General features: G+C 39.9%; 1 protein-coding gene across 3 annotated transcripts in view; it reads right to left on the bottom strand.

The window, feature by feature from the left end:
* NCKAP5 (NCK associated protein 5) overlaps positions 1-27,992 on the bottom strand; it is a 969,055-nt gene that overhangs the window by 395,331 nt on the left and 545,732 nt on the right. For all 3 annotated transcript variants that reach the window (XM_061608949.1, XM_061608950.1, XM_061608951.1), the window contains exon 10: positions 11,585-11,675. In XM_061608949.1, the coding sequence (XP_061464933.1) occupies positions 11,585-11,675 (91 nt within the window). The remainder of the gene's footprint in view (positions 1-11,584; positions 11,676-27,992) is intronic.

The raw sequence follows: 27,992 nt of genomic DNA, 5'->3' as shown, positions 1-27,992 counted from the left end.
ACTGCAATTATATTACATATTACTATCAACATGAAACTGTCACCTGTTAAATTTATTACCTATTAAAATACTTTCCTATTTGGTATTAAATATGCAATTTAACCACACACACAAAATAAACTCCAGTAGGAATTTTTTTCTTCTGTCTTAATTACTTGTGTAACACCCAAAACTAGTATAGAGGTAGGATTGATATTATAAATATGTAAATATCTATAAAATATTGACTTTGAGTTAAAGTTGTAAGGATCAATTTTATACTTCTGTGAAATGCCTACAACACGAGACCTTATAAATTAAAATTCATCCACTATTTACACAGATATTCATGATTTTGTGAATTTTGATGGTGGCCATCTTGATGACATCATCAAAACTATGTGCCACACATCGTAGAGTTACACCATGGAAGTTAGTATCTAAAGGTAGTTTCTGATCAAATAAAGCCAACCGCACATTCTTTTCACTAATTCTTCCATGAAATTACAATTGCTCCCTGACTAGAAAGAAAAATTGTATGACTCACCAGTATAGCGCAGACAGGCCTTCTCCAGGCTCAGCGGGCAGCTGCAATACGCTTAACTACAGAGAGATACAGGGAACTATGCTTGAATACTCAGCTCCTCAACTGTCACTCCTGCCTGTCTCTGCACCTCTACCAATCTCTTAACTCCATTATGCAACATTTACCCAGGACTAGTTTCCATGGTTTTTCCCTCTCTTTACTGACCATTAACCACCACCCCCCATGTCTCCTGCACCCTTCTGCGTAGGCCTTGAGATGACAGGCCAGTGTGAGACCACAGTGGTGGCTTGTCACATCTCCAGTATCGGCCTTGAGAGATTCTTGGAGATCGCTGTCAATTCCTGGACTCTAGGAGTAGACCTGGACGACTGGCAATTCTCCTAGAGATAAGAGCTCAATTCCTAGTCATTCCTGGTTGGCAACCCACAAGGCTAAAATCACAACTGCTTTATTCCTCTCTTACTCCTGTTTCTGCAGCACTGCCAAAACCTAAGGCATTACATATTGGGTTGCTTGTTTCCAAAAAACCATGGGCTGTAACCAAGGTTTGTTCTTGGTTTACTGTTCGTTTGTTTGGGGAAAACTAAACTACACACACAGACTCAGATACAATGCTAAACCAAACCATGGCTTAGTTCCTGGTAGGAGTGGAGGAGGAGCAAAGCAGTCATGATTTTATGCCTGTGCACCAGTAGCCTGAGTATTCACCTTGATTGATTGATTGATTGATTGATTGATTGATTGATTGCACTTGTATACCGCCCCACAGCCGAAGCTCTCTGGGCGGTTTACAGCAATCAAAAACATTAAAACAAATACCTTTAAGTCATTGCTTAACTTCTGGCAGCATGGCAGCAATAGGAGAAAAGGAATTTTAGCCCCATGCACTAGCATCTTTATCTTTAACTTAACTCTGGTTTAAAGTGACAAACCAACCAGCCCCGTCTCATGGACAGAAGCAACACAGCACAAGCACAAGGCTATGTGCTACTGTCCTGTTGCCAGTGGGCAATAGTTGTGAACACAAGACCACCATTCAGGAACACTGGGGTATTATTATTATGCATTTCGTATATATATATTTTTTATTTTATTTAGCTGCATTTCTAAACCGCCCTATAGCTAGCAGCTCCCAGGGCAGTGTACAACATGATAAAACCACAATATTTAAAATACAGCAAGTGTGTATTGTGCAAACAGTATAAAACATTATATAAACAAAGTAAAAAAAACTAGAAATAAAATAAATAAGATTAAAAAGCATAAAATACATTAAAATGCCTGGGTGAAGAGGTGGGTTTTTACCTGGCGCCGGAAAGATGACAGGGAAGGCGCCAGGCGTATCTCATCTGGGAGGGCATTCCATAATTCGGGGGCCACCACCGAAAAGGCCCTAGATCTTGTTACTGTTCTCCGGGCCTCTGTATGGGTTGGGACCCGGAGAAGGGCCTTAGACGTCGAGCGGAGTGAACGGGTAGGAACATAGCGAGAGAGGCGTTCCATCAGATATTGCGGTCCAGTGCCGTTAAGGGCTTTATAGGTAAGGACCAACACTTTGAATCTGGTCCAGAAACATATTGGAAGCCAGTGCAGTTGGGCCAGAATAGGTGTTATGTGGTCGAATTTCTTCGTCCCAGTAAGAACTCTGGCCGCAGCATTCTGCACTAGCTGAAGTTTCCGAATGGTTTTCAAAGGTAACCCTACGTAGAGAGCATTACAGTAATCCAATCTAGAGGTTACCAGAGCGTGAATAACTGAGGCTAGGTTCTCCCTGTCCAGATAGGGTCGTAGTTGGGCTACCAGCTGAAGCTGGTAGAATGCATTTCGTGCCACCGAGGCTACCTGAGCCTCAAGTGACAGAAGCGGATCTAATAAGATCCCCAAAGTACGGACCTGTTCCTTTAGGGGGAGTGTAACCCCATCTAGGGCAGGTCTGACATCAGCCATCTGAGCAGAGGGCCCCCCAACCAACAGCATCTCAGTCTTGTCAGGATTGAGTTTTAGTTTGTTCGCTCTCATCCAGTAGCATTAAGCAGCATTGAGGTTTTAGTACAATCACGTGGTATATACATTTTGTTAAATAAAATAAATATATCTCAAGGCAATGTACAAAACAGAATAAAAACAGAAACAACTGAAACAACAGAATATGAATTTTAAAAAACAAGACAAAATGTACACCCATGGCAGAGACCTACTAATACAGCTGGGAAGGCTCACCAGAAGAAAAATGCCTTCAATTGTTTCCAAAAAGTGGAATAGTGGGTGTCTGTTGTATCTCGACAGGAATGCTGTTCCAGAGAACAGGGGTAATAATAGTACAGTACATAGTCCTTGTGAATAGCCAGCAGCTGGTACTAAAGGTGGGGAATATCAAGTTTGGATAATAGTACATGAGCTACACAATATGGAATCAATATAGAAGGCATACAGCATGTTGTATTTAATCTCTCCATTTATGTTTATATTCATGAAACTTTGATCTTACCTACAGTGCTGTACAAAATCAATCCAAGAGTAATTGAGCATAATATTATTTGCATTCCTGACACAAAAATTAATTTATACGGCAGAAGTGTAGTTTAGAAAGGTTATGCAGTTACCACCAGCAAGTCCTCAAAATGTCCCCTTTTTAAAGACAAAATCTTGACAGAACAATAACACACACATGTTTTTGTGTGCTTCTGATTACTATTCCACTGACATGACTACTGTGAAGCATTTAAAGTTCATTAGCAGCAATATTTATTCTGGAGTCAGGGATATTGATATTGTAATAAGAACTCTGTTTTATATATCCCCAAACAATAATTAGATTTGAGAAGAAAAAAACAAATATGCAGCCAGTGGTCAATAGATCAAAAATATTTATTGCAAGGAAGTACGTACTTTTTATGACTACTCAAATATTAATTTGAACAGGCTGCACATAGTAAAACTAACTTAGCATGGTACAAGGAAATAATTTCATTAGTTCTTGTTGAGAGCCATACTCAAAATCATCCTGAGTTTCCTCATTTCTTCCTATGATATTTGACCAGCTTTCTATTTTGTTTTTCAGCATCATAATTTAACTTGGAGGCGCATTATGGCAGTAACAAAAAAAAAGCTATGCAACTTCTAAAAGTAGCGCTGTCACCAAATCAAAGAACTCTAGAGTGATATCCTACAATCCCAGGAAGTAGAAGACAGCAGATCTCTCTTTCTCTGTCTCCCTTTCTGTGGACAGACAGAAAACTCCACCCTTGGACACCTCCCCTAGTAGTAGTGGAAATGCCACCATTGTTCCTCCACTAGTGTTCTGATGGAGGTCAAAAAGAGTGCATTGCAAGGGTAGGGAGGACTGGAGGTCCACTAGATTCAAAGCCCTCTCTTTTCATGGACATCCCCTCCCCCCGAATGGTGGGGGGGGAAGAATACACAACACAACCCTAGAGCAAGTGGACTACTGGAACTAACGGGATAGAAAATGTAAAAGAAAAGGATAAGTGGACAGAAAGAAGTAAAAAGTCTTCCTCTCAATTTTTGCTCATTAGGCACAATAATATTTTAGAGTAGGAAAACAAACTGTGTAATTCTTGCACATTTCACATCATACACCATTTTAGCAGTCCTTCCCATGAAAGACAGCACAAGGGATGAAATTTCTAAGATAGACCCTGAGACCTGCAGTTTTTGTGGATATTCACATTAAACTCTGCTGCCCAATTTATCAGGAGTACTTTTAAAATGATTTCAATCAATAAGTTTTTAATAAATCAATCTACACAATTATTCAATTATATCTTCCAGTGCTACTAAAAAGAAATGACAAAGCACACATGCATGCAATTAATCCCACCCGCCACCACACACACAACCTGTAGTTTTAGAAGTTCCTTCCATCCCGAACCCTAAAATTGAATTCTCAGATTTCAAAAAAAGTTTGGTGATTACTCAGTTATGAACACCTCATTCTCTACTAAATTTGTGCACGTATAATCATTTGCAAATCTGCTTCTCTGCACTGGTCCATATAGATTGTTGTTGTTACTATTATTATTATTACTACTATTACTATTAACATTTATTGCTCATGCTTCACCCAGAGCAGATTACAACAACCTTAAAAGTCTCAAAAGCAATTAAAAAAAAACAGAATCACAAAATAGGGTAGGTCTCAAAAATAAATGTCTCAGGTGTCAAAGTCTAAGGTAAAGAGGTGCGTCTTTAGCATTCTTCTAAAGCTGCACAGTGAGGTAGGCTTACACCCCTCAGTGGGTTGGGAGTTTCACAACTTAGGGGCTGCCACAGAGAATGACCTCTCCCAGGCAACCACCACCACCCCGAGCTTCTGAGGGTTGTGGAACTATCAAAAGGGCCCCGTCTACTGATCTCAACACCTGAGAAGGTCTATAGGGAAGCAGGAGGTCTTCCAAATATTTGGGGCTTTAAACACTAGCATGAGCACCTTAAATTGGAACCTGGAAACAAACTGGCAACCAGTGCAGCTATTTTAAAACAAGAGTTATAAGAGATCTAAAAGGAACCCTAGCCAGTAATCTGGCTGCTCCATTTTTCAACCAGTTGACGTTTCTGAGCAGTCTTCAAGGGCAGCCCCATGTAGAGTGCATTGCAATAATCCAATCTGGAGGTTACTAGAGCATGGAGTACTGGGACCAAGTCATCTCTGTTCAAAAAAGGTCCAAGCTGGAAAAAGCCACTCTTAGCTACTGAGGCCACCTGAGCCATCAGTGACAACATTGGATCCAGAAATATCCTCAAGCTGCAGACCAGCTCTTTCCAGGGGAGTGCACTGAAGCCACCTGATCCTCCAGTGACAATGTTGGATCCACGGGTATCCTCAAGCTGCAGATAAGCTCTTTCCAGGGGAGTGCAACTCCATCTAGAACAAGTCATCTCTCCACCACCTGGACACAGAATCACAGAATACTAGAGTTTGAATGGGCCTATAAGACCATCAAGTCCAACTCCCTGCTCAATGCAGTTTGTCATTGTTATATACCTTCAAGTCGATTACAACTTATGGCGACCCTATGAATCAGGGACCTCCAATAACATCTGTTACAAGCCACCCTGTTCAGATCTTGTAAGTTCAGGTCTGTGGCTTCTACTCCCTTCTGTTTTTCCCAGCATTATTGTCTTTTCTAGTGAATCATGTCTTCTCTATTGGTATGCCATCTGTTCCTGGTGATTTGTTTCTTCCAAGGATTTTAAGAGCAGCTTTCACCTCACATTCTAAAATTTCTGGTTCTTCCTCATACGGTTCCTCCGTGAATGAATCTGTCATCCTTGCATCTCTTTTGTAGAGTTCTTCAGTGTATTGCTTCCATCTTCCTTTTATTTCATCTCGGTCAGTCAGGGTGTTCCCTTGTTGATTATTCAGCATCCCTACTCTTGGTTTACATTTCCTTTCCATTTCTCTAATCTTTAGGAATAGGGCTCTTGTTCTATCTTCCTTATTGTCCTCTTCTATTTTAATACAATAATTATTGTAATAGTTCTCTTTGTCCCTATGTACTGGTTGCTATATTCTTGCATTTACGGTTCTAACCGTGTTTTTCCTTTTGCTTTCCTTCTTTCTTTAATCATGTTAAGAGTTTCGTCAGTCATCCACTGAGGTCTTTCTATCTTTTTAATTAGAGGTATTGTCTTTTTGCTTTCTTCCCTGATAATGTCTCTGACGTCACTCCATAGTTCTTCTGGTTCTCTGTCAACTAAGTTTAAAGCTGTAAATCGGTTCATTGTTAGATCTTTATATTCTTCTGGGATGTTATTTAAATTGTAGTTTGGCATTATGATTGCTTTGCTGTACTTCTTTAGCTTTACTCTGATTTTCAATATTACCAGTTCATTATCTGTACCGCAGTCTGATCCTGGTCTTGTATTCACAGAAAGTATGGAAATTCTCCATCTTCTGCTGCCAATTGTATAATCGCTTTGATTCCTATACTGACCATTTGGTGATTATTATTATTTATTATTATTTATTGCATTTATATACCACCCCATAGCCAAAGCTCTCTCGGCAGTTTACAATAATTGATGTCCATGTGTACAGTCGTCTTTTTGGTTGCTCAAAAAATGTGTTGGCAAGAAACAAATTATTGGCTTTACAGAATTCAGTCTTTCCTCCTGCTTCATTTCTATCTCCTAAGCCCCATTTCCCCACAATTTCTAGTTCTTCTCTGTTCCCTACTTTTGCATTCCAGTCCCCCATGATTATCAGCACATCTTGTTTTGGTGTGTGATCAATTTCTTCCTGTACTTCTGCATAACATCTCTCCTAATTTCTTTTCTTCTGTGTTTATTGTTGGAGCATAGACTTGGATGATGGTTAATTGCATTTGCTATATCACTTCTCACAATTAAAGCAACCCCGTTTCTTCTTAATTTCTCATTTCCTGCATAAAATATTTTGTAGTTGCCTGATTGAAAATGTCCCATTCCCGTCCATTTTAATTCACTCAACATCAAATATTGTAATGTTGATGTGTTCCATTTCTTCCTTGACAATTTCTAACTTTCCCTGGTTCATGCTTCTCACATTCCATGTTCCTATTGTGTACGTCATACAACTCCGAACTCTCCTTTCGCATCTGTGCGCATCAGCCTCTGGGCTTCCATTCAGCTTTGAACCAGTGACGTCATTAGTCACAGTGCTACTTGTACTTGACTGTTGTTCTTTCCCAGTAGCTTGCCGAGTGCCTTCTGACCTAGAGGTCTCATCTTCCAGCACTATCTCATGTTGCAATCTGGATACTCTGTTCATAGGGTTTTCATGGTAAGAGGTATTCAGAGGTGGTTTACCATTGCCTGCCTGTGGGTTTGGAGGCATCTTAGTCTGGTGTCTCAGCTTTTATCATTTCCCTTTTGGTGACCCTGCTAGGAATCTATCCTCTTGGTCTAGACTCGTGACGACATTGCTCTCAGCTTCTTTGACACTCTCAAACCCCCTCACCACATGAAGGTGTGCATGCTAGAGGAGGACAGTACAGTTGGACAGATGTCTGCCCAACTGCCCCTTGAATGCCTCTAGTGTTGGACAGTCCAGGACCTCCCTAGGTAATTGGTTCCACTGTTGTACTGTTGTAACAGTTATTAAGTTTCTCCTGATGTTCAATCAAAATCTGGATTCCTGTAACTTGAGCCTCTTATTCCATTCCTGCACTCTGGGACAATCAAGAAGAGATCCTGGTTCTCCTCTGTGTGACAACCTTTCAAGTACTTGAGGAGTGCTATCATATCTTTTCTCAGTCTTCTCTTCTCAAGGATAAACATGCCCAGTTCCTTCTGTCTCTCCTCATAGGGCTTTGTTTCCAGTCCCCTGATCATTCTCGCTTGCCTTCCTCTGAATCTGTTCCAGTTTGTCTGCATCCTTCTTAAAGTGTGATACCCAGGACTGGATGTAGTACTCAAGATGAGGCCTAACCAGTGCCAAATAGAGAGGAACTAGTACTTCATGCGATTTGGAAACTATACCTCTGTTAATTTGACCTAAAATAGCATTTGCCTTTTTTTGCAGCCACATCACACTGTTGGCTCATATTCTGCTTGTGATAAACAATTTCAAGATCCTTCTTGCATATAGTATTGCTGAGCTAAGTATCCCCCATCTTATAACTGTGCATTTGGTTTCTTTTTCCTAGGTGTAGAACTTTGCACTTATCCCTGTTAAATTTCATTCTGTTGTTTACAGCTGAATGCACCAGCCTATCAATATCACCTTGACTTTAGTTTCTGTCTTACAGGGTATTAGCTATCCCTTCCAAATTTGTGTCATTTGCAAATTTGATAAGCATTCCCAGCAACTCCTCATCCAAGTCATTAATAAAAAAATGTTGAAGAGCACTGGGCCTAGGACTGAGCCCTGCAATATCCCGCTCATTACCTCCCCCCACTTTGAGAAGGAAGAACTGATAAGTGCTCTTTGAGTACAGTTCTGTAGCCAATTGTAGATCTTCCTGATAGCGTTCCATCCAGCTCACATTTAGCTAGCTTGCTAATCATGGGGCATTTTGTTAAAAGCTTTGCTGAAGTCAAGATATGTTATGTCCATAGCATTCCCACGGTCTATCAAGGAGGTTACCCGATCAAAAAATGAGATAAGATTAGCCTGGCAGGATTTGTGCTTGAGAAAAATCCATGTTGGTTTCTAGTAGTCACTGAATTGTTTTCAAAGATTGACTACTTTATAATATGCTCCAGGATTTTCCCAGAAATTGTTGTCAGATTGATTGATCTGTAGTTACCAGATTCCTCCTTTTTGCCCTTTTTGAAGATAGGGACCTTCCAGTCATCTGGCACTTGACCCTCCTCCACAATTTTGCAAAGATAATAGAAAGTGGTTCTGAGAGTTCTTCAGCCAGTTCCTTCCTTACTCTAGGATGCAGTTAATCGGGTCCTACAGATTTGAACTCATTCAAAGTAATTAGGTATTCCTTGACCATTTCCCCATCAATATCAAGGTACAATCCTGCCCCTTCAACTTGCACTTCACATTTGTCAGGAGAGTCACAGACCCTCTTGACTGAGCCAGAGTAGGAACTGAGCACTTCTGCCTTTTCTTTGTCATCCGTTATCATTTTGCCATTCTCAGTGAGTAGCTGAACCACCATGTCTTTTCTTGGTCTTTTACTACACATGAACACAATGAAAGCTTTTTTGTTGCTTTTGGCATCTCTCGCTGACCTCAGCTCATTCTCAGCTGTAGCCTTCCTGACACCATCCTTGCAATTCTGTGCTACCTGTCTGTACTCTTCCTTTGTGGCCTGGCCTTCCTTCCACTTCCTATATGTTTTGAAGTAATATCTAAGCTTTTTGTGAAGCCACATTGGCTTCTTCCTCTGCTGTTTTCCACCTTTTTTTCCTTGTTGGTATTGTTGGGCCTTCCTTTTTTAGAATTTCCTATCCATCTTGGGCTCCTTTTCTTATTAAGGATGCTTGCAATGGATCCTTACTCGTCATTGCTCTGAGTTTATTAAAATCAGTTTTCCTGAAGTCCAGGGTGCACGTATGGCTTCACTCAGCTTTTGCTTCCTTTAAAATCAATAACTGCCACTTCATCCACTAATTCATATCTGTTGGTTAGAATCAAGTCAAGGATAGCTGATCCTCTAGTTCCTTCCTCCAGTCTCTGTAGTAGAAAGTTATCTCCAACACAAACCAGGAATTTCTTGGAGGGGTCGGATCGGGCAGAATTGGTCTCCCAACAGATATTGGTGTAATTGAAGTCCCCCGTCAGTACTACATTATGATTCCTTGAAATATTGGCAGTTTGCTTTTCAAAAGTTTCATCCTAGTCTTCTCCTTGATTGTGTGGTCGGTAATAGACTTCAACCACCATGTTCCTTTTATTCCTTGCCCCATTAATTTTAATCCAGATGCTTTCAATGGGGCTACCAAGCTCATCCTCCTGTATTTCTGTGCAAGGATATAGATTTTTAACATACAGCGCACGACTCTGCCTCCTTTTCTGTTCCTTCTGTTGTTTTTGAACAAGTTATATCCTTCAATTACTATATTCTAGTGATGTTTTAGTTATACCTATCAGGTCATATTTACCCTCCTGTATTAAGAGTTCAAATTCATCCTGTTTGTTTTCCATGCTCTGGGCAAATGTTCAGTCCATTTTCCAGGAAGTTTAGCTCGTGTCCTTCTTGAGCACCTTGCCCAAAAGGGGGGATATTTGCCACTAGTCAATAGTAGTTTAACACTTCTGGGTCCCACTCACACAATTTGCACATATGCTAGCATACTTTATCTACTTGCACATGCATGGCCAGCTTACACTGGCTGCCTATACGTTTCCGGGCCCAATTCAAGGTGCTGGTTTTGACCTATAAAGCCTTACACGGCATGGGCCCACAATACCTGGTGGATCGTCTCTCCCAATATGAACCAACCCGTGCACTACGCTCAACATCGAAGGCCCTCCTCCGGGTGCCTACTCAGAAAGACGCCCAGAAGGCGACTACAAAGGGCCTTCTCGGTAGTGGCCCCCGAACTATGGAACACCCTTCCTGACGACGTACGCCTGGCGCCTACTTTACTATCCTTTCGGCGCCAGGTGAAAACCTTCCTCTTTGCCCAGGCATTTTAATATTTTTAATAAATTTAATATTTTAGTATTTCAGTATCTGTATTATTGTTGTATATGTCAGTTACATGTTTCATCTGTTTGTTTAATTGTTGATTTGATGATTATGTGGTTTTAAAATTGAAATGTAAATTTATATTTTTATTGTTGTACACCGCCCAGAGAGCTTTGCTATGGGCGGTATAAAAATTGAATTAAATAAATAAATAAGTACCAGTGTCATGCAGTGTTCTCTACATATATGCACATCTGCATGCTTAGCCCCACAGAATTCAGACATATGCATAAGTGCATCCTAAGCATACACTGTGCCCAACACCCCATATAGTTACATGCACATGGGCGGGCACACATACAGGAAATGTACTTGCACATACCACCTTCCCCACATCCACACAGACACCAGCATGCACACACTCCCCACACTTATGCAGAGCGATATATTCATAATAGAAAAGTATAGGAGCATGTGAAAGGGCTGAGGAATGCTTCAGTCTCCCCCCAGTCTCTACATCCATTCCACTCTGTCAACTTGCAAAATCTTTTCCCATCTGTCTGCCTTTTCTCCCTCTCTCTTCTCCCCACATGTCCCAAATTGTCTTTCCTTTTCCTTGCCATGCATTCTCAAAAACATCATGACCCATAATAACTCTGAGAAAGGGCTGTTTTATTTCTCAAAGGCTCTAAGTGTCACCTTTAATCACATCTTCCTCAATTGCCTTTAGTACATTTATTCTGTGGTTCCTATCACCAGCACCCTGCCTCTCTCCCATTCAGTTCACTCTATGTGGCTAGTCTTCTCAGAGGTATTTTCTGCCTATTTTTTTCTTCTGTTGAAGAGCATCTTAACAAGAAACTTTGTATCAAACCCTAAACCAACTGCCTTCAACCAGACAAATTACATCATCCAATTCCATATCAGTTACAAGGCCAATTGGGTTTATTGATATTAATACTACCTGATATGCCTTTATTATAGTAACAGGTTTCTCGTCATTTGGCTCCGGTGTTCCTTGACTTTGCAGTAGATTCCTCACCGTCTCTTCCATTCTGGAAATAGTCAAGGAAAAAAAAGCGACATAATTTGTAATAAATAATCTCATTGTAAAGGGATCATTTAAAGTATTGTTGCAGGGAGGATACATTGGTTCCTGTATATGCATGCATATACATGAATACAAATATAGTATTTTTATTTTTATCATTAATACATCTGACTTAGACTTGTTTAGATTTAGAAAAGATGACTACAACAAAATAGAAAATTCAAAAGATATACTATTCAGATATAATGATTTTCATTTAAATTTCACAAAATGTTGATGCACTTTATATCTATTGAACATAAGGTTGGAAACCAACTGATGCCCTTGAACTCACAAAAGAGCTTGTAACCAGTGGAGGTGACCACTAATGGAAGGCAACTCCAGAGAGGTGGTGGACCCTCCAGAACATTCGTGAATGCTTCTGTTAGCTCAGAAGCTCTTGCATAAGTGCAATGACACCAGCTGAATTCCACCCAAAGTCACTGGGCCATAGCAAATACTTATTTTTTTTGTAACCAATCACATCACTCAAGTTGAGAACCATAGTTTTAAAAAGATACAGAAAATTAGGCAGCTGCTCAGTAGCAGATGGCATAGTGGGCTGGAGGTGCTTAACTGACCTCCCATAAGGCAAGTTGCTGCTGCTTACCAGGAGGGGGGAGGAACAAGGCAGAGGCAAGGTCAGTCCAGTGTACATGTACCAGCTGAGCCAATCCAGTACTCCTGCTGGTGCATTTGCACTGCACCATCTTCCCCATTGTCTTGTCTCTCCCTCCTGATAAGCAACAGCAACTTACCTGCTGGAAGGGCAGGTAAGTATCTTTGCTCCGCTACACTGTCTACTACTGCTAAACTAATATTTATAAAATATTCTGGTAGATTCAGCAACATTTGTATGGCAAAGGATAAAACTATGATCATTACGACTCAAAGCTCATGAGTATCACTATGGACTGTGATTTCATTTCAATTTCAAAAAACGTCTAAGTAGGAAATATAATTGATATTTAATTTAATTATTATATTTGTATATTGTAGTTTACTGTTTACTGCAGTTTTCCCACTAGGACTCCATAAACACTAATGAGCATGGGTGAGTTGAACAAGGATCTGAATCCAGAACTCACAATTCAAATCTGATACTCTGTCCAATATTGTACTCTTACTCTGGCTCTCAGTATAGTTGTCAAAATGGAAAGATTGTTCAAATGATAAAATCCTTGAAATTCCATTGCTGGGTCAAAGTAAGGTCTACCTACTACCACTATGTTTCAGAGACAGATGAGTTCTGGTGCTCACAAGCATACTATGAAAATAATGGCCATCAACTGTTTATCCCTGGCATACACAATAATTTGGGAGTTCAGGCCTAATCTATCAAACCAGTCAGAATTCGCTGTAGTTACTTCTTTGATAACATTTCAATTTATTCTACATTATATCAGCATTTTATTCTGTTTCCCAAGGAAGAGTAATTGCAAGAAATTCATTCTAATGAAATGTCCAGTGGCAATTGTTATTTTTAGTATAATTATTGTTTACTTAATATGCATACTTTTTCCATCCACCAGAATGTAGCTAGTACAGTTACACCATCTGTTGACCAAATGTGAACAAAAATAAATTAAATATCTTCAGTTCAAACAGGAGAACATAGTTTCTCAGTAGCAGATTGGAACCATTTGTGTTTTTATCTTGACCTTAATCAGAATCCTTTCTTATTCCAAATCTTTTTCTTCCTTACTATACTTTCCATAAAGGAATTCTCATGGAGCATATGTATTTATGTGGCTTTACAAACTTGAATTACAAGGAATTATCTGGCTTTTGTCAGATAATTATGTGCTGATTCTCCAGTAGCACAGTAATACTATTTTAGAGGCTTGAAAAGGCACATTAGAACAGGGACCAATTCAAACATGGCAGCAGCTTCACCTTATTAAGCCTGTAGCCAACCTGATCTGGTGAGGCACTATTTATATGAACTGGCACATCCAGATGGGATCTGTTCAAGAGGCCAAAGTGATAACAGTAGCTCTATAAAGTGCTAGTGATTTCATGTAAACTATCGGCCTTGTGTTCAGTACTTTGTTTTAATTTATAACCTACTCTGGAATTGTATTTGCAATAAATAGCAAGTAAGTAATGTTTCAAAATGTTTTAAATAATTATAAATGTTTGAGTCAATGTTCTAGATTGAAGCAAAGTACTCATTTTTAAACACACACACAAAAACCCTTAAATCAGTGTAGGCCACTAGCTCTCAGAATATTGCATATTACAGCTTTTTTTACATCAGAAAATGGTAAGGATGGCCTGCTTAAAAAAACACCCATAGATCCAAAAACCCATTTCTTTAATGTGTTTGAAGAGATTGATTATAGCCTCAGACTAGACTGTTCTTTGTTGAATGTACAGATCAGATTCCACCTTACAGCAAAACAACAAATTCAAGTCACAGACCAAAATATACAGTGTGACAAATACAGATTATGGAAAGGGAAATGTAGCCTTTATTGCTTTATTTTTATTAGAATGTTCTACAAAGGTTGGATTATCTATAATTCTGATTCAGCAGTGTAAAAAGATATTACATTAACTGCTATAAGATGTTGTGCTCATTTAGGCAGACATGTAGAGATGGAATGCACAAAAAGTAAAACAAAAAGTTATTTTCTATCAATTTATTTTGTTCCAATTTGCTGCAACAGAAACAAGGAACAATCCACAATATAATACATATATTATATTATATATCCACAATGTAATATATATATTTCCCTACTTTTTAAAGTTTGATAGAAATATCTCTTGGCTACATTCTTAAACCACAATGTTTTTTGCCTATTTTATATATATATATAATAGGCAAAAAACATTGTGGTTTAAGAATGTAGCCAAGAGATATTTCTATCAAACTTTAAAAAGCAGGGAAATTGGGCAGCTATAGTGAATGCACCAGGGGAGCAGGAGACCTGACCTCCTCTCTGAGATATTGAACTGCCCTACAAATGTGTCAAAATGCAAACACAATTTGAGTTGGTCTTTCACAGTCCAATCCACTTCCTGTGTAGCTTGGAAGAATTTGGTAGCATGTGCCTCTGAGCATATGGTGAGTGGTGGCAGCACCTGCAATCAGCCCAAATAACAGAAACAAGACAAGACAAGCTGTGCTGATCTTGTTTTAGCAGGGAGGAAGCAACAATATTAAAACAGTTGATATAGTTCAGATAGTCACTTTAAATATGTGTCTGCATACACATTGGGCAGAGGGGAAGTCCCTTTCCTTTCCAAAAGGAAAACATTGTGAATAGTATCATTGTTTTACAGTGTTTTCCCCACCTTTTTATTCTACAACAGGCACACATAGCCTCCCACCCAAATTTAAACCAAAGCTGTCCCTGGCCACATCCACACTAGACTGTTATTTCACTTTAGGCAGTCATGGCTTCTCCCAAAGAATCCTGGGAAGTGTAATTACTGAAGGGTGCTGAGAATTGCTAGGAGATGCCCTGTTCCGATCACAGAGCTTCAATCAGAGCAGTAGACTGTTAAACCACTCTGGCCACTGAAGTTCTGTAAGGGGAATAGGAGTCTCCTCTCAGTACCCTCACAAACTACACTTCCCAGGATTCTTTGGGAGGAGCCATGGCAGTCGAAAGTGAAATAAAGGTCTGGTGTGGGTGTAGCCCTCCTGATTGGCCAAGCCATGCAGCTCTGAGTCTGGCTTTTAGAACACTGACAGCTGGTTCTTACTGAGCATGCCCGACATTATCATAGAGTTCAATGCTAAATTTCTTAATTAAAAATCAGCCAGGATTTTTTTCCCAACTTTTAAACTGCAGAAGATGAAGGTCAGATTATGGGGCAAGGTCAGTAATAGGATTACAGGTATTCTGTGAACATGGCTGATTTTTAATTCATTTCAACAGATTATGAGATCTCTGACAGAAAAAAGTCCAAAAGGGCTCTGGGTTTCTTTCTCTCTTTTTACACTTTGAACTCTCTGATTGTTTTGTTTATCACCATGAAAATTGAGAGGGTTGTTAAGCAAGAATTTTTGAGTTCAGGACTATATGTTTTGTAAGGGTTTGTTTTGAAATGAGCTTATGGGAAGCATCAGAATGGCATGGCTGGTTATTTTCAATTTAAAACTGCGGAATGCAAAAAATCCATGCTAACTATAGTATACAGCCACTCTTGTGGCTGTATAATTGCTGCTGCTTGCTGCTGCTGCTGCTGCTGTTTCCTAGGTGGTCTCCCAATCAGAAAGTTTAAAAGGCTCAATAGTTAACAGTAATACTACATCTAGGGAAGCAAAGGAAGCTGAACAATACCAGATCAGACTATTTGTCCATCTAGGTCAGAACTGTCTGGTCTGACTAGCTGGAGCTCTCCATGTTTGAGGGAGAGAAGGTATTTTACATCCTTCCAAGAAGAAATCTCAGGGATGTGTTTAAACATTAAGCTACAGTCCCCTCACTGCATCAAGTGCCTTCAGACCATTCTTTGAGGTGGTGAAAGACTGTTCTATGTTTTTATCCACAGTGTAATAATTTCACCAAACTGCCAAAACTGAAGTATTCTGGTTCAGTCAGCATTCCTCAAACTCCAACCAAGGGTGTAGTTGTCCAGAGTCTCAGGGGGGCTTAGACCCCTTATTGTTTTGGGAGCAGGGTCCCAGCAAGGTCCCTATGTCTCCAGGATCCTATGAACCAATCAGCATGAAAAGGGAGTGTGTTAGCCACTGAGAAGAATCTTCTAACATGTTTCTTTGCCCTTTCCTGCTATTGGAGCCAATCAAAGTGAAAGGAGGTGAGTCAGCGAGTGACAAAACTATTTTCAGTAGCCAAAACTCTCATTTTTCATGCTGATTGGCTCCTAGGGACAAAAAAAGAGGGAGAATAACTGTGACTATCATGAAGAGACCCTGCATTTCTGAATTTGCCTGTACACTATTGACTCCAACACTATTTATGAGTGCTTCAAAGTTGTTCAATAATAATCATTGTGAGAGACTGAACTGTATAGAGTATGGCCCAACCTGGGTGACAGATAGAGAAGAAGTGGTGATATTGTTGTCTGTATGACATCATATTGCCCTAGATGGAGACAGGTGGATGAGCTGGTTGTCAGTTATGTATGCTTAATGTGACCATGTATTTTTGTAGACCAAATGTTTGGTATGACCTTCATCTGTAATGTTTTATTTTGATATTTTTAATGATTTTATATGAAGCTTTAATTTTGGTTGTAAACTTATATATATATATATATGTATAAAACCACAATCCAAGCAGGCTGTAGTGCTGCTGTAGGACATACAACAAAGGAAAGAGAAGAAGTAGAGAGAGGAACTAAATAAAGTAATTTTGGGCAAAGAAAAGTAAAGCAGAATGCAATTAGCAGTCCTTCAAACTTAGATCATCCTCACAAATTGGTATTATTCAAGAAACACAGAACATGATATGCCAAGACAGTTATTAGAACACGTACAACTCACTGACTTTTTAAAAAATGTGAATTTCTTATATGTTTACCCATCTGTTCAATACAGAATCATGTTATAAAAACAGGTGCAAGAAATCTATATAGAAAGTACTCCAAGAAATCAAATCGAACAACTTAAAATTAGTGGAAAACATACAGAAACCGTATTAGAATAAGGGTGGCCACAACTGTCCCCAGAATGGGCTATGTTTTGTCCAAGACAAACAGCCAGACCTGCTTTCTAACTATTACAGTAGGGCCCCGCTTTTCGGCACCCCGCTTTTCAGCGTTCTGCTAATACGGCGCCAGCAGGGTGATCAGCTGTAGTGCAGGGAGCTTCAGGGGCCAAGCGCTGTCAGCTGGAGCGCGGCAGCTGAAGCTCCCCATGCTACAGCTGATTGTGCGCTACAGCTGATCAGTTGTAGAGCAGGGAGCTTCAGGGGCCAAGGTTTGCCAAGCGGCTGGAGCTCCCCGTAGTACAGCTGATCGCTGTCAGCTGTAGCGTGGGGAGTTACAGCTGCTGTGCTAAGGCTGACAGCGATCAGCTGTACTGTACAGCTGATTGCACCAGAGCAGCAGCAGGATTTTGGGCTATGTCCCACTTTCTGGCGATTTTTGCTTTTTGGCGGGGGTCTGGAACGTAATCTGATGTATGAGTGGGGCCCTACTGTATCACAACTCAAAGGCTATTTCTTGCCTTTCATACATAAGGATTTCAAAGTGCTTTCAAACGATGGGATTCTTTTTCCTTTAGTGAGACATTCAGACAACCAAAGCCAACATGAATGGTATGTGCAACTGATGACAGATTTGCCCTCTATTAATCTCCATGACACCCTTGTGAATAGTAGTACAGAAGAACATCTGTAATTCACACACACGATGGGGAAGCCCATTGTGAATTAAAGAATTTTGCAAACAAGTAATGCAAGCAAACACAATAAAAGAGGAACGGATGATCTATCACAAATTCTACTTTGTTCATTTATTTGACAAATGTAATTTGACCATAGTTAATTGCTGTTATGGTTTGTATATTAGTAAATGGCGTGCCAAACATTATGGAAAAAATGAGGCCACTGATTACAGCATCAGTCATTAAGTGTCAGTAGATAAATTGTCTGTTGCATATTTCAAAAGTACGGAATTGTGAACATTGTCATTTTTTTGGGTCAAATGAGTAAAATAAGGTTCAAACTAAGGAACTTTATTTTGTTTTTATTTAACAAAATTTATATACTGCTTGAATGTAAAGACTCTAAGTGGTTTACAAAAAACACTGAAATTATCAATAAAACAGTTAAAAGCAAGTAATTAAAACATATTTAAAACAATTAAAACAGCTGCTTACTAAAAAAAAAATAAAACAGATCAATATCTATGTGCCTGCATAGGCTTGCCTAAACAAAAAAAGTTTTAAGCAGATGCCAAAAGGAATACAATGAAGGGACATGCCTGATATAAATAGGTAGGGAGTTCCAAAGAACGGGTGCTGCCACACTAAAAAAATGATTTCTTACATGTGTGGAATGTGTATTAGGTGGCATCTGTAGCAGTGCCTATTCCACAGATTGAAGTGCCCAAGTGGGCACATCTGGGGTAATACAGTCTCGCAAGTAAACTGGTCCTGAGCTGTAAAGGGCTTTATATACCAGTAGTAACACCTTGAACTTGGCCCGATAAACTGGCAACCAGTGCAGATCTCTGAGTTAAAGTGTTACATGCTGGCAGGTCTCACTCCTGTCAGCAATGTGGCTGCAGCATTCTGCACGAATTGCATTTTCCGGGTCAGGTGAAAGGAAAGCCCTAAAGTGCATTGCAGTAATCCAGTCTTGAAGTCACCAATGCCTGAACTACTGTGGCTAAACTCTCCCAGTCCAGGAATAGTCGTAGTTGTCTCACCAGGTACATCTGATAAAAGGCATTTCTGGCCTAGCCACTGACAGTACCTGGAACTCTACTGACAGAGCTGGATTCAGAAGCACCCCCAGACTGCATACCTGCTCTTTCAGAGGAAGTGCAACCCCGTGCAGGGTAGGCAACTGACCAACTTTTTAAAACTACCCTATATCAATTAAGGAAAAAATCCTCTTCCGAAATAACATGCCTCACTATTGTACAATGCTTAACCAGGCATGGTGAAACAGTTTGACCTTACAAATGAAATATCTGTAGATGATGCATGAAAGATCCTTGTTCCATGTACATGCAACTGTTTTCATACTATTATGCATGTATTTCCTACTGGTTCTGAAAAAATAAAATCTAGAATTGTGAAGGTCCAGGGGAAAAACTGAGGGGAAAGTTTGAAGGGTAAGAGAGGAGGCTTCACATCTCTAATTAAATTCAGATACAGCTAATTGTTAAATGCAGAATTGAAAGATAGGGAGATAATGAGGGATTCTGCTTCAAGATTTTCTTGTGCCATAAACATAGCAATATAGATAAGATTGTATTTAACAGGGTATATACCAAATAAACATATACACATAAGGAGCTAAGTTTTGCTGAAGATAAGCCAGAAAAAAACATTACTATAATTTTATACAGTACCATTAAATGTGCATAGTGCTTTACAGACTATCATGAGACAAAGGCCCCATCTGCACTATACTTTTAAAGCAGTATTGTACTTTATACAATCATGACATCCCACAGAGAATCCTGGGAACTGAAGTTTGTTAAGGGTGCTGAGAGTTGCTAGGAGACCCCTATTCCCTGAGTGGGTTTTCAGTCAATCCTTTCCAGCGAATTGTAGCTCTGTGAGGGGAATCAGGGTCTCCTAACAACTTGCTTAAAAAGGCTTAAACTCCAAAACGCTTAAAAACTAGTTCCCAGGATTCCTTGTGGGAAGTCATGATTGGTCCAAAAAGCCAGGCAAGTGATAAGGTTAGCCAGGAATAGGGGGATAATAGCAGACAGCTGAGAAAAGATCCCTCATCTGCATCATCTAACCATATACCAAAATTGTTAGATGAGCAACAGTCTCTATGGGCTTAATTAACTGCATCCTGTTAAGCAGTAGTTGTCTTCTTAAAATGGTATTGGCAGCTCTTACACTACTCAACAATTGAGAATAAAAGTATAACCACAATTAATTCAGCTATCATTATTGAATAATTCTAGAATTCCAAGAGGTACACAAATTGCACTAGCATGGAGATCAAAGTACAGAATATGATCAGAGGTTTTGCTCTATTTGTTCACAAAGATGTTTGACAGAGCACAATTGCTTATAAATTGAGTAACATTTCAAAAATTGTTCATGGTGCTAACAGCCTAATGAAGGCATAATACTTGGATTGAAGCCAATTTGTTCCTGTTGAATATCAGTCAACACTGTGCAGTTATCTAGATAGTTGCCCCCATGTCTGACAAAAAAATTATATAAAGAGTACAGAGGAAAGAAAAGAAAGGACCTAGAAGGAAGAGATGAGCCAGACTTCACACACACTCTTTTAGGAATGGATTAGTTGCCCTCTGAATTACACAAGTAAAGTTATAATACACATCCACACTGCAATGCGCTCTACGTGGGGCTGCCCTTGAAGACCACTTGGAAACTTCAACTGGTCCAAAATGCAGCAGCCAGATTACTTGCTGGGGTTATTTTATTACTTTATTTAAAATATTTCTATCCCGCCCTTCTACCCTATAATAGAGCACTCAGAGCGGCTTACAAAAATAAAATCAAACGTGTATAAAATAAAATTGTAAACAGTAAAATCACACACACACACACACACACACACACTAAAGGCACTACAATGGTAAAATTCAATGCAGGAGGCATAAAATCAGTGTCAGGCTCTATCTTCAATCCCTCCCAAAGGCTCTCCGGAACAAGTTTGTTTTCAGAAGTCTCCGGAAAACCAACAGGGAGGGCACAGAGCAAACTTCTTGGGGTAGAGTATTCCAAAGCCTGGGGGCCACAGCTGAAAAAGCTCTCTCCTGCATGCCTGTCAATCTAGAATCTTTCACTCCAGGCACACAGAGGAGACCAGAGGCAGATGATCTTAAATCCCGGGCAGGTACATATGGGCGCAAGCAGTCCCTCAGGTTCCCTTTGGGACTCATGTAACTCCTGTTTTAAAATGGCTGCATTGGTTGCTAATTCGTTCCGGGCCTAGTTCAAAGGGCTCATGTAAGCCTTTAAAGCCATAAATGACTTAAGTTCCAAATATCTGAAAGACTGCCCCCTTCTCTACATACCCTCTCCGGTGTTGAGATCAGCAGAGGGGGCCCTTTTGGTAGTTCTGCCACTCTTGAAAGTTCAGGGATTGGCTGGGAGAGGGCATTCTCTGTGGCAGCCCCTAAGCTGTGGAACTCCCTTCCCATCAAGGTGTGTCTGGCAACTTCACTGTACAACTTTTGGCAAATGCTAAAGACTCAACTCTTTACTCCGGCCTTTGACACCTGAAATGTATATTTTTAGGACCCACCCTATTTTTTGTGATGTTGTTTAGGTTGTTTTTAACTATTTTTAATCATGTGTTTAAAATTGTTTTAACCCACCCTTGGAATTTCGGGTGGAGGGTGAGTCATAAATTCTAATTTATTGTTATTGTTACTTACATACAGAATCACTGGAAAGAGTAGATGAGGTTATCAGAGCCCTTGAATACACTACAGTATTACCTCCAAATCCACTTCCAGCTGCAAAGTAAGAGTGATCTTATTTAAAGGGGCAGAGCTAAACACCAACAGTAATGGATATCATCCAGACACATCTTCTGAGTTCTCATTCATCAGGCAAAGATTCACTGGGAAGTGAAAGTTCTTGGGGTGTCACTGTGATTTCCTACTAAGCATCTTCCTTTATGCCTTGAGTGGGGAACTGGATCCAGCCAACAGCCAGATCCTGAATTTTTCTAGAGTTGACTGGTAGGTGGGGCCATCCAGCATGACATCTGGGGATACAACTTCCAAGGAAATAATTGGGAACATGCTCTAAGTGTGCTCCTCATTCCTCCTTTCTTCCTTTGCATTCCCAGCTTTCAAGCCATTACTGCAAAAGAAGATAATGCACTCCTAATTCTTCCTTTGCAGCCAAAAGTCAGCACTTTTTGCCTGCAACTGAAAAAGGTGCTGATTTTTGGTTGCAAAGGAAGAATCAGAAGTGTTCTCTTGGAATTGATATTGTATGATAGCTATCAGCCTCTGGGAAGTTTGCTGCTACATTCAGTAACCTCCTTTGATCTTTTGTTCCTCCCTTCATCCCTCTTGAAAATTCCTGAAATCCCCCCCTTTTTTGTCATGTTTAAATAGGTAATTTAAATGAAGCTGCATTTTGTTTCAGTCCAATAAGACTCACATGCAGAGTTTTGCAGTGGGATTTCCCCACCATGTTCTTTTCCCTGAAGTCTCTGGCCAAAACGCCACTCAAAAAAAGCAATATGGGATGAGAGGCTCAGGGGAACAGGTGGAAACTAGAGACCTTTTCCATCAACATCCCCTCTGTTCACTCAGGCAGATCTTTGGATCAATCCAATGACACCAATAAAAAAAGGGGGGAAGCCTATTGGTCATGTTCAACTACTTCCTTCTTAATGCTTGGGTCCAACCATATTATGTCAGGCTTGTCCACAACAGCTGTTGGACTGACTCAACCTGTAAGCTCATTTACTATCACCTTCAGTACACACATAAACATACAAACAAAAATAAAATTTATTTTAAGACCCACCCTATTCCTGTGATTGTAAATTGTTTAACTGATTTAATGCTGTATTATACGGTTCTAACTTGCCCTTGGCCATTATGGTGACAGATGGATAAGAAATCCAGTAAATAAATAAAGCTTAAGATGCATGAATTACAGGTGGCATCTGTAGATGTATTTGTCTGGAGCTTTTTCTCTGGTAAACAAACTAAGCCTTGGAACACAACTTTGTAATTGTATAAGCACCCCATTGATCTTCCAGACCAGTTTCTATTAAATTAGGTCTTTGTATTAAATTTAAACTTGCCACAGCTTATATATCCTGAGCGGCTTGTGCATCAAAAAGTACTACTGGAATTTCAGCTGAGCTGTCTTGTCTTTATACCTCCAATTCAGATTACATTTACCAAGCAAATGTGGTCTTTTCTCATAGTAGGCTACTGATCTGGTATAGGAGTGCTGTTGAACTTCCAAGGGCGTTTATTAAAAAAAAACCAACCCTGCATTACCTTGTACCCAGAGCTTGGAAAAGTTACTTTTTTGAACTACAACTCCCATCAGCCCTAGCCAGCATGGCTAGGTAACTTTTCCAAGCTCTGCTTGTACCCTAGTTTTAGAACTAACCATTGTGTGATCATTTCTGAGAATTTACCAGAGACCTCATATTTCAGACCTGCAGAACTCAGTTTACCATGAAGAAATCATGTGGATTTTCATGTTTCTGCCAGTGTAAACTTTGGCTATGAACACACTAAATCTCCTACAGCGAAGTGCTTCCATTGGTGACATTTGGAGGGGGAGCGAGTTGAACTGCCAATCTGTTGTGAAACCTTCTTGAAGCGAATTTTGTAAAAAAATGCACTCAAACTGCTCCTACCAGATTTTACAGTAAAAAGGGGTGATATTTTACTAGCGTTGTGTGCCCACATTTTCAGAAAAGAGAGGTGGAGATGCACTGGAACCAGCAGAACAGTGAGGGTGTCTCTACCCACAGTGTCACCTTGAAATTTGCTCTCTCATTTTACACATTCCAGATTTTTTCTGCATTCTTTACCATATGCTGTACAGAAATTTATGCCATTCTCAGAACAGGTCTTTTCCACCTCTGCATATGTCAACTCTGGTTGTGTTTTGGCTTTTGTTAATGTGAGAGCTTCTTCGTGCTGAGACTAAGTGACATTTAACTGTGAAACAAAGAAGTTTAAATTAACACCATGCAACTTACAACTGCTCTTAAAATAGTTGCTACCTTAAGTTTCAGTTCTCTGCTGAAACTATATTCCTCTATATACAAACTTATACAACTTTTCTTCTTACTATATTACATGCATCACCCAAGGTTTCAAAAACAAAGCCATACAACAGGGCAGTAAATTTTCCTATGCTCCTACTATCAGGAGACATAGAGCTGGTTTGGATGTCATGATAAATTATGGTTTCTCATGACTGAAATGAGGCATAGCAAGCCTTGGATGTGCACACTGGCCCCTCTCTTCTGCTAGCACGGCCATGAGGAAGAGGAAGCTTTCATTTCCAGCGAGGTCCACCTGATACCTTCACTGACATCTTTCAGGTACCAGGTAAACACCTTTTTCCACGGTCTTTGACGGACTGAGTTGATTCTGTTTCATTGTTAGTGTGCTGCCAAAGCTTCCTCTGGCTGTTTATGGGGATGGACTATTTTTCGTATGTATATGAAAATATTAATATTTTATAATAATGTTTTTTTCTATGGTATACTGTATTTATGTTTATGTTTTTATATGTAAGTGCTTGGAGACCTTTTCGATAACAAGCAACTAATAAGTTCAATAAATAATAATAATATTTTTATTCATTGCAGCTGGTTATTTTATCTGACCTCAACAAACTATGGCTAATCTTAATTATGGTTTCTTTGAAACAAAACAACATGGATTATGAAACTGGCTTATTACAGCAAAGCATATTTAATATTAACCACAGCTGTTCAGGTTTGGACACAACATCAAAGTGTGTTTATTGGGAGCACAAGAGACATACGGTTGCTGTTGCTTTTTTACATAAAGATACACCATGGTTTATTGAGATGAGCAAACTTAAAGAATTTGTCTGTTAAAAAAGCTGTATGCTACAGTGATTCTTAAGGCCCATCCTGAAGTGTACTCTCAATTCATGTATGACACTGGTTAACCCTGTTGGGTAGTGAGGTTGGGGTTGCATGGACAGACTAGGAGAACACCAGACTGGCTCTGCTGGTATGTCTACACAGACCAGAGCTTGCCACTGCCCTGCCAAGGCCACCCATCAGGAGGGTAGCTCTATAGCTCCACCACACCACACTGGCCACTACTGATAGAGAGTGAACCCTAGAATGCTATAAACACTATGCAATACAGGGGAAATTTGGTAATGGTAAAAAGCCATTCACATTTCAGGAAAGTTTGTTTGCCATTACTGAAATTATAACTGATTACCCCCAGATAAACTTCTGAGGAGCCTTAGGATTTCTAGGAACACAATTTGAAAACTGCTGCCATAGACTAAGAGACAGGTAAACGTCAAGCAGTAAAATAAATGTAAGAATTTTAAGGAGGTGAGAAAGAGATGTGTGGACTGGAAAACAAGTTTTGAAAGGAGAGAAGATGTTCAAATGATGAAGAAGATACAGCAACATAACAGGATACAATGAAAGAGGACAGTCACTGCTTATACACTAAAGTATTTTATTTATTCACAGCAAGTTTCAGTACATTTCCTCTTTAGGAAAAGGTGGGGACAAATGGCAGAGAATCCACAGAGGATGATTTGTAAGGAGAGCCAGGGCGAGGGAGGAATTAATCCTAGTGACAGTCCTATAGTGGGAGCCACACCATCCCTTATTTGCCCATGCCTCAACCACTTGTACTCCACATCTATCCTCAGCACAGTCAGAAGTACGTTTTCAAACTACTGTGTCGGTTTTTAGCTATAAAGCTCACATTGAGCTTAATGAGAGTCCTGTGGTTAAAACCCCATGCTAACCTTTGAAAATGTACTCCAAAGTATCTAAATAATGTACTATTTGAACATTATCCTGTTAACATCTGAGATGATGCGACTGAAGGAAAACAGGGATTTTTAAAGCCATACTTTTCTAATACTACATGCCTAGCAGGGGTCTCTAAAATGTTTACCTGAAGGTGAGTTTCTTTTTGCATAGCAGTATTTTGCACTATTTCAGCAATAGGAAATAATGTTTGCTCCTGTACTCTTAATTTTATTTTTAAATTACAAACTCTTGGTTTACATAATCATTACAGGGCTGCAGATAATCATTTGTAAGCCTCGTCTTCTCTCAAGTATTTTATTAATCAGAATTGATTCACCTACAAGATACTCTAGTAAATGAGAACAAGCATTACACATAAATAGTTTTAATATTCAATGTTCTAGTACACTGAAACACCTAACTCCTATTCAGGAATTATTCCAGGCGTGTGGAAATAACAGAGGTAAGGGGGAGCCATCACCATCCCCATTCTTGCCTATTCCACTCCAGACCTTCCCATGTTGAATGGAAAGAGGTAAAGGTGGGATTCTATCCCACCATGGACCCCCACCTCTCCCTGTGTGTGAGCACATGCACACACATGCACTTAAATATGCTTGGCTGTGCTACTTGCTGCACCAGCATGTTTAATCACCCACCACCATCTTGGGTGATGGCGGGCATGCGCACATAGCTTGCTGACGTGCGAAGCAGCACAATCAGGCATATTTAAGTATGCACCAGCTGCACACGTGAGGGGGTGATGTCAGGTGGGAGACTGAAGCTCCCACTCCGTAAACCATGCCACCATCCGGTTGCAGCCCGCAGGCTGATGCTGGTGTAGATCACAGAGCAGAAGCTCCACCCTCCCAGCCGCAACCGCAACCCCATTAACCCAGAAAACTGTGGGACTAAAGTGACAACATTTAAGGCAGTATACCAACATATAGTTCTTTCCCACCGCTTTCATTAGGAAACCATGAAGAAACAGAAGTGCACATATGCGGGAAGAGTGGGAGAGTAGCAAGATGGCCAATTACATCCACTGTTGTGTCACATCACTCCCACTGGTGTGAATGAAGTTTAGCTTTACATGGCGGTTTATTGCTCAAAAAGCCACAGTCCCATAATGCAACAGGTACTGGAGTGTCAAAGGAATGTTAGAAATTAAGGAAGATGCACTGCCATTACAATCAATAAAACAGCCCCATGTCTGAATGCAGCCACTGAATAGGGCAGTTTAATCTCCAGGAAGTTTTGTGTAGGACTTCACTGTGTGGTCCTCTTGGCCACTATGCTGCACTACATCATGCACAGAGAAAAAATAATACTGAAACCTAATTTTATGAGTTATATCAAATGGTATATATCATGGTAGCTCAATTTTTTCATCATCAAAGCTGTCACTCAATATGTATACTTGCTTACACATCTATAATTAATGTTCATAAGAACAGGTTTAAATGTAAATGTACTGCTTTTAAATGGAAAGGAAAAGAACAAATATTTGTCTAAAAACAGTAGCATCCAACCAGGTGTCAGCAAAATGAACAAATTGTGGGGCACACCATTTATATAATAGCAGAATACCAGATAGGCTTATGTTTGCACCACAACTTTATAGGTGATCTATATTTACTCTCTAAACAAAAACAAATACTACTTGTTTATTGGATGAAATCAGCAGAAATGGGCATCTCCTTAAAGAGCAGTTAAAGACCTGGAGTCCATGGACCACAACAAATCTTAGCACTGAGCTGTTTCATTCATTGTTTCATCTAAATTCTTTAAATATGAAGGTTCACTGTGTATTGCCCCCTCCCCCCAATTTGTTCTATAGTGTCTGTTCAGAAATTATCAAGTCTAGAAAAGAGACCATGGAGGGGTAAAAACTTGTGTCTTAACTACTGGTATTACTTTTTGCCATCTTAGGACTGTGCAACCCGTCTTGAGGTGTGAGGAGATAATGGGGGTATCACCTTTTTGCAGTCTGAATCAAAGGCTGTATCTTACTAAATTGTGCTAGAGCAATGGTGGGAAGCCTATAGTCCTCCAGAAGTTGGACTCCAACTTCCATCAGCCAGGATGGCCAATAGTAGGGATGCTGAAATACATGTGCAGGGCTACAGGTTCCTCATACCTGTGCTAAGGGAACTATT

Source organism: Rhineura floridana, chromosome 2 (genome assembly GCF_030035675.1).
Source record: "Rhineura floridana isolate rRhiFlo1 chromosome 2, rRhiFlo1.hap2, whole genome shotgun sequence".
Lineage (NCBI taxonomy): Eukaryota > Metazoa > Chordata > Lepidosauria > Squamata > Rhineuridae > Rhineura > Rhineura floridana.
The sequence above is the reverse complement of the archived record's forward strand: the minus strand, read 5'-3'. Positions and strand labels throughout refer to the sequence as shown.